The sequence below is a fragment of the Elephantulus edwardii genome, unplaced genomic scaffold (assembly GCF_000299155.1).
Source record: "Elephantulus edwardii isolate Elephantulus edwardi_28Jun2011 unplaced genomic scaffold, EleEdw1.0 scaffold00017, whole genome shotgun sequence".
NCBI lineage: Eukaryota > Metazoa > Chordata > Mammalia > Macroscelidea > Macroscelididae > Elephantulus > Elephantulus edwardii.
In genome coordinates this window covers 27,196,127-27,202,126 of record NW_006399767.1, presented here as the reverse complement: position 1 = coordinate 27,202,126, position 6,000 = coordinate 27,196,127, and the positions used below count along the sequence as shown (strand labels likewise).

Here is a 6,000-nt window from a genome sequence, read left to right as displayed (position 1 = left end):
TGTATACTGCATTGAAACAGATGAGGGAGAAAACTGTTTAAAAGGAATATGTGATTAGGTATTTTTGTCATGACAGGAGTCCAGAGCGAAGGCTATATAGTGAAGTGGACCTGGGGGAAGGTTTATAAAACAATGCAAGAATTTTTCTTTTACTTTTCCAAGACGGTAGTGTACTGGGGGGAAGGTTGGGAGGAGAGAAAAGTGCAACAATGGATGAATGGAAACCCAAAGTCTCTGTAAATTTTCACTGACATTAATAATTTTTTAAAAATGGGCAATGAATAAGAATTGAATAAGAATGACAAAGAAGAATCAAGGCCTTTGTACTGTTGGAAAAGAGAGTACAGAATATTCTGTGGAATGCTAAAGCAACAAACAAGTCTCTTGGTGGAAGTGTAACCAGGATTTTCCTTAGAGGTAAAGATGATGCAACTTTGGGTCAGGAGGCATCAGAGAAGACTCTCAACAATGATGGACTGACAGTGACTATAGCAACGAGCCCAAACATATCAGAGACATTAAGGAAAGCACACGATAGGGCAAGCCTCAGATCTGTCCTTTATAGAGTTGCTAAGAATTGTAGCTAACGTGATGAGAGCTAACAAAAATATACTTCATAAAGTTTTCATTCAATTCTCAAGGTTAAAAGGAGAGCCCTTGACTAAACCAATTACACAGTCACTATATTAAATAATTAACCCATGTTATAGAATGAAATGATAAAAAAAATAGGGATCAACTTGGTCAGGCCTTATTTCTCAGTATCACATAATCGTATCTTCCATTTTGTGATCCAATGTAATTGTCTTATTCATTGTAAAATTTAACCTTTATGATTTTAATAAGATACCATTTATAGGACTAAAGTGCACCTTCAGTCTTTTGAGACACAAAAAAGATTAAACAAGCACCCAGAGATTGAAAAGAAAGAAAAGCTGAAGTGAAGTGTGCCCTTTGGATCCAGGCTTCATAGACACACAGCCTCTAAACCCAAGTCAGATCAAGACATATGGAGATCTTTAAGAAATAGTGACTACAAATGCTAAAAGGAGAAAAGCTCCTTCACCCAGAGTTGACAGAGTTATTCTTCCTCTATAGTCTACACTCTGTATTTGGACTTCTAGCCTCATAAACCATGCTGCCTTCTTATGATACTTCTGCTATAGTATTTATAAAGAGTATTGAGGGTACCATGGACTGCTAAGAAAACAGATTCATCCTAGAGAGGGTTAAACTGGACTTCTCCTTGGAGGCAAGGATTCCGAGGCTTCATCTGACATACTTTGGTCATGTTGTAAGGAGAGACTGATCCTTGGAGAAGGACATCATGCTTGGGAGGGTGGAGGGACAGTGCAGGAGGGGAAGGCCCACTAGGAGGTGGATTGATTCGGTGACTGGGGTAATCGGGATGAGTGTGTCGGAGACAATGAGATGTGCACAGGACAGAAAAAGGTTTAGGGATGTTGAACATAGGGTGGCTATGAGTCGCAAGCAACTCGACGGCACATAACAACACTTTTGTGCACAAGATAGCGAAAACGACTTACAGTGGGGTGACTGTTTAAAAGAGGCCATGTTCAATTACATAATTTGACCATTACATGTTTTAAGATGTTATCTTTCACTCTGGGATGCCCAAAGACATACTCACCTCCATAATAGAGTCCTGTAGCAGTACACATCCGCCACTGTCCCTGATACATTCCTGCTCTGCTGGGGCTGCACATCTGGACACTGACATCTGCAATCTCTTGGGGCTCTAATGATCTCACCATCACCATGTTCACATGTCCAAACTGGTCTCCCCCGACATATTTAAGACAAACCCCTGGAGGCCAGGCCTCTGCTCCTGAGTTTAAGTAAAAGAAAAAAGAAAAAAATTAGGTAATCAGTGGTTCTAAAACAGGTGAAGTTTATCACAAAACCATATAGAAGGCTTCTCAAACAAATTCAGAAAATTACCTACATCACTGCACCATGACATTTCACACAAATGACAAAAATTTTTTAAGACACTTTTTGACCAACAGTTTGTCCCTACACTTAAAGCAATGCCAATGCAATTCTGCAAATACACATGGATTTCACTAATCCCAGGGAAGATTAAATACCACATTGAACAATGTCTGTGGAAAGTTATAGAAATCACAGTCCCATATCTCCAGGAGACTGCTTTTGCCAATAAGTAATGCATGTCTATTTTCACTAAATATCTTAAGCTGGCATTCAGAGCAGAAATATCTCTTAATTCTCATCTCTTGATACAAGGCAATAGAGTAACACACACACACACACACACACACATCCCTATAAAGAATATCTTTAAAATTATTCTTCTCATTTAATTTTCCCCCCCTAATATATTTGTTTTGGTTTTTGGGTTTTTGCAAAAAAAAAACAAACAAAAACAAACCCCCCCCAAAAAACCCCAACAATCAAATATATTGAGCTGTGGTACTGGAGAAGAGTCTTGAATGTACCCTGGACTGCCAAGAAAACAAACAGATTCTCCCTGGAGAGGGTTAAACCAGGCTGCTCCTTGGAGGCAAGGATTCTGAGGCTTCATCTGACATACTTTGGACATGGTGTAAGGAGGGAGAGGTCCTTGGAGAGGGACATCATGCTTGGGAGGGTGGAGGGATGGTGCAGAAGGTCTTCACCTTCTATGAGGTGAATTGATTCAGTGACTGAGGTAATCGGGATGGGTGTGTCAGAGGCAGTGTGATTGGCACAGGATAGAGCAGGGTTTAGTGCTGTTGTACATAGGGTTGCTATGAGTCGCAAGCGACTCAACGGCACATAACAGCAACAACAATATATGAGTTTTCCTCTGGAGTCCACAATTATAAAACCAAACAACCATGAGAGATCTACGTAAATCTGAGATGGAGGCATCAAGAAGAACTTTTGCTGCCCGGTTCAAACAAGGGTAAAGAAACCATGAACAGTATGATGAACTTTCCTGATAGGGGCAATGGCAATAGTTAGAGGTGTTTTAGAAAGAAAAGGAATGGCAGGCACTACAGTCCTATTTTGGCAAGAATGTCTTTCTGCTTTTGCAAGCTTCAGAGATATTATCTGGTACCTGTTTCTTTGTACTTAGACTTTCATGTAAATCAATTAAAAAGAAGATATTCATGTACTGACTTCTCTCTAACAACCAGTACAGATAGCTACCCAGTGACTAGATCGTGAGCTCTATGAAATCTCTTAAACATATAGACTCTTTTCTATTATGGACAGAAAGCTCTATAAAGAATCACAATCTCAAGTATACATTCTGTCCTCTGAATAGAGAGAGTCTGTTCTTCAAAAGGGTAACTAAGAACTTATACTTAGTTTGTGAAGTTCTGAAATGTAGTTAAGAAAAAAGTATAAACAGGCCTCTTCATATTTCAAAAAGGGAGATCCAATCCTTTGAGGATTTAACTTTGTAATAAATCTCTTTTACTATACTTTTTAAAAAAGGTATAAATAATAGGGCTTCAAATTAAGTTAAAAATTAGCCTAATGGGAGATACTAGTGATCTGTATGACAACTCTGTTGGGTCACCTTTTCTTGAAATGGGACTATCTCTTCCACTCAACTGACCAGGTAGTTGTCCCTCCAGATTACTTGGCACAACCCGGTGAACACATCCAAGTCAGCATCTGTTTGTTGAAATAGGTCAGTTGGTATTCCAACAATTCCTGGTGCTTTATTTTTGCCAAGTCCTTTAGAGCAACCTGAATCCTCCTTCATCATCAATGCCTCTTGATCACATGTTGTTTCTTGAAATTATTCTGTGTCAACCAAATTTTTTTTGGTACAGTTACTCTGTATACGCCTTCCATCTTCTTTTAATGTTTTCTGAATCACTCAATATTCTGCCCACAGTATCCTTAAGCATTGCAACTTATTCTTTAGTTTTTTCAGCTTAAGAAATGCAGAGTCAGTTTGGCCCTTTTGATTTTCGGACTCCAGTTCTTTGCACATTTCACTATAATACTTTGTCTTCCAGTGCTACCCTTTGAAATCTTCTATTCAGCTCCTTAACTTCTTGATTTCTTTCCTTTGCTTTGGCTTCTCGGTGCTATAGTGCAATGTCCAGTCTCTTCTGATAACCATTTTGGTCTTTTCTTCTGTCTTTGTATTTTGCAATCTTAAGATTATATTCTTGAAATTCAACCACAGCTCATCTGGTCTTCACTCATTAAGCGTTCAAGGCCTCAAACCTGTTTCTTGAACTACCAGAAATATAAGCTAGGTTTAGACATGATCATGTCACTAGAGACATTATCACCAATGTTAGATGGATCTTGGCAAAAAGCAAAGAGTACCAGAGGAATGTGTATTTGTGTTTCATTTACTATGCAAAGGCATTTGACTATGTGGATCACAAATAACTGTGGTTCAACTGTGAAGAGAATGGGAATCCCAGAATGCTTGATTGTGCTTATGCAAAACCTTTACTTGGACCAGGAAGCAGTCCTCAGAACAGAGCAGGAAAAATACTACATGGTTCAAAATCAGGAAGGGAGTGCGTCATGGATGTGTCCTGTCTTCAAACCTTTTCAATTCATATGCAAAATAGATCATTTGGGAGGCTGGGGTTTATAAGGAGGAAGGTGGCATCAGACTTGGAGGAAGATTCATTCATTAACAACCTATGTTACGCAGATGACATAAACTTGCTTGCCGAAACTGAGGAGGACCTGAAGCGCTTGCTGCAGAAGGTCAAGGACTGTAGTCTTCAATAAAGCTTGAAGCTCAACATCAAGAAGACAAAGATTCTCACCACTGGGTCAATTGGCAGCACCATGATAGATGGAGAAGAGACTGCAGATATTAACAATTCCAGCTTGTTTGGCTCCACAATCAACACTTGGCACCAGCAGTCAGGAAATCAAAAGACAAATTGCACTAGGTAAATCTGCTGTCAGGGACCTCTCTAGAATACTGAGAAGCAATGATGTTAGTCTAGAGACTAAGGTGCATCTGATCTAGGCCATGGTCGTCACAATTACTTGCTATGTATGCATCAGAGAGATGGATAATGATTAAGGATGACAGAAAAATTACTGATGCCTTTGAGACGTGGTACTAGAGAAGTCTTGGGCATACCATGGACCACCAAGAAAACAAACAGTTGTCTTGGAGAGGGTGAAACCAAGCTTCTCCTTGGAGGCTAGAATTTTGTAACTGGCTCACATACATTGGGCATGTGGCCAGGAGGGACTAGTCCTTAGAGAAGGACATCATGCTTGGACAGCTCAAGAGAAGATCTTGGATGAGATGGACTGATAACAGTAACTGGGGCAATGGGAATAGAAGTGTGTCGGAGTCAGTGAGACTGGCCCAAGACAGGGCAGACTTCAGAGATGCTATACATAGGGTTGCTATGAATTGCAGGCGACTTGATGGCATAACAACAAAAATGGGAGAAGAGGACAGATCCACCTAGAAGGGCGGATTAAGAATCTATTTTATGATTTTCCAAGCTATCACAACCAAGGATATGATTATGCCTGTGATTATCATAAAGTATTATTTTAAAAAGCAAAACAAAAATTCCCTGGATTTGGCAATTTCTGAGATGGTAAAAAGCACCACAGAAATAAAATAAAATTACACCACTTACAGAAAGTCTGGGATTTCTTAGGTATAACTGATTACAGAAATAGTAAAGTACATCCAAATTACAATTCAAAAGACAAGTCTCATTATAGATTCCTGAACTAGCTATTGTATTTTAAATTAAGCTTGATCAATTCTGTCACCCTTTATCCTTTGTATCTAAGTGGTAAGAAGCTGTGCTGCCAATTTGATGGCATTAAGTTTAAACACACCAGCTGTTCCACAAGAGAAAGATGGCAGTCTCCTCTCATGGGATTACCATGCCTCTGAAAACCCAATGGAGAGTCAGCTATGAGTTGGTTCCAAATTGATGGCAATACATGACAAACAGCACCACTAAATAAAAATAACTGAACATCTCCTCTCCTTTTCTACTGACAGCA

At 39.4% G+C, this 6,000-nt stretch overlaps 1 protein-coding gene across 2 annotated transcripts in view; it reads right to left on the bottom strand.

Annotated features, from left to right (window-relative positions):
* The window catches only part of LOC102852439 (chromosome unknown open reading frame, human C6orf106), a 111,862-nt gene that overhangs the window by 56,178 nt on the left and 49,684 nt on the right, over positions 1–6,000 (bottom strand). The window contains exon 3 of one of the 2 annotated variants that reach the window (XM_006882064.1): positions 1,652–1,849. The exons of the other annotated variant lie outside the window; for it this stretch is intronic. Within the exon in view, the coding sequence (XP_006882126.1) occupies positions 1,652–1,849 (198 nt within the window). The remainder of the gene's footprint in view (positions 1–1,651; positions 1,850–6,000) is intronic. 2 annotated transcript variants of the gene reach the window in all.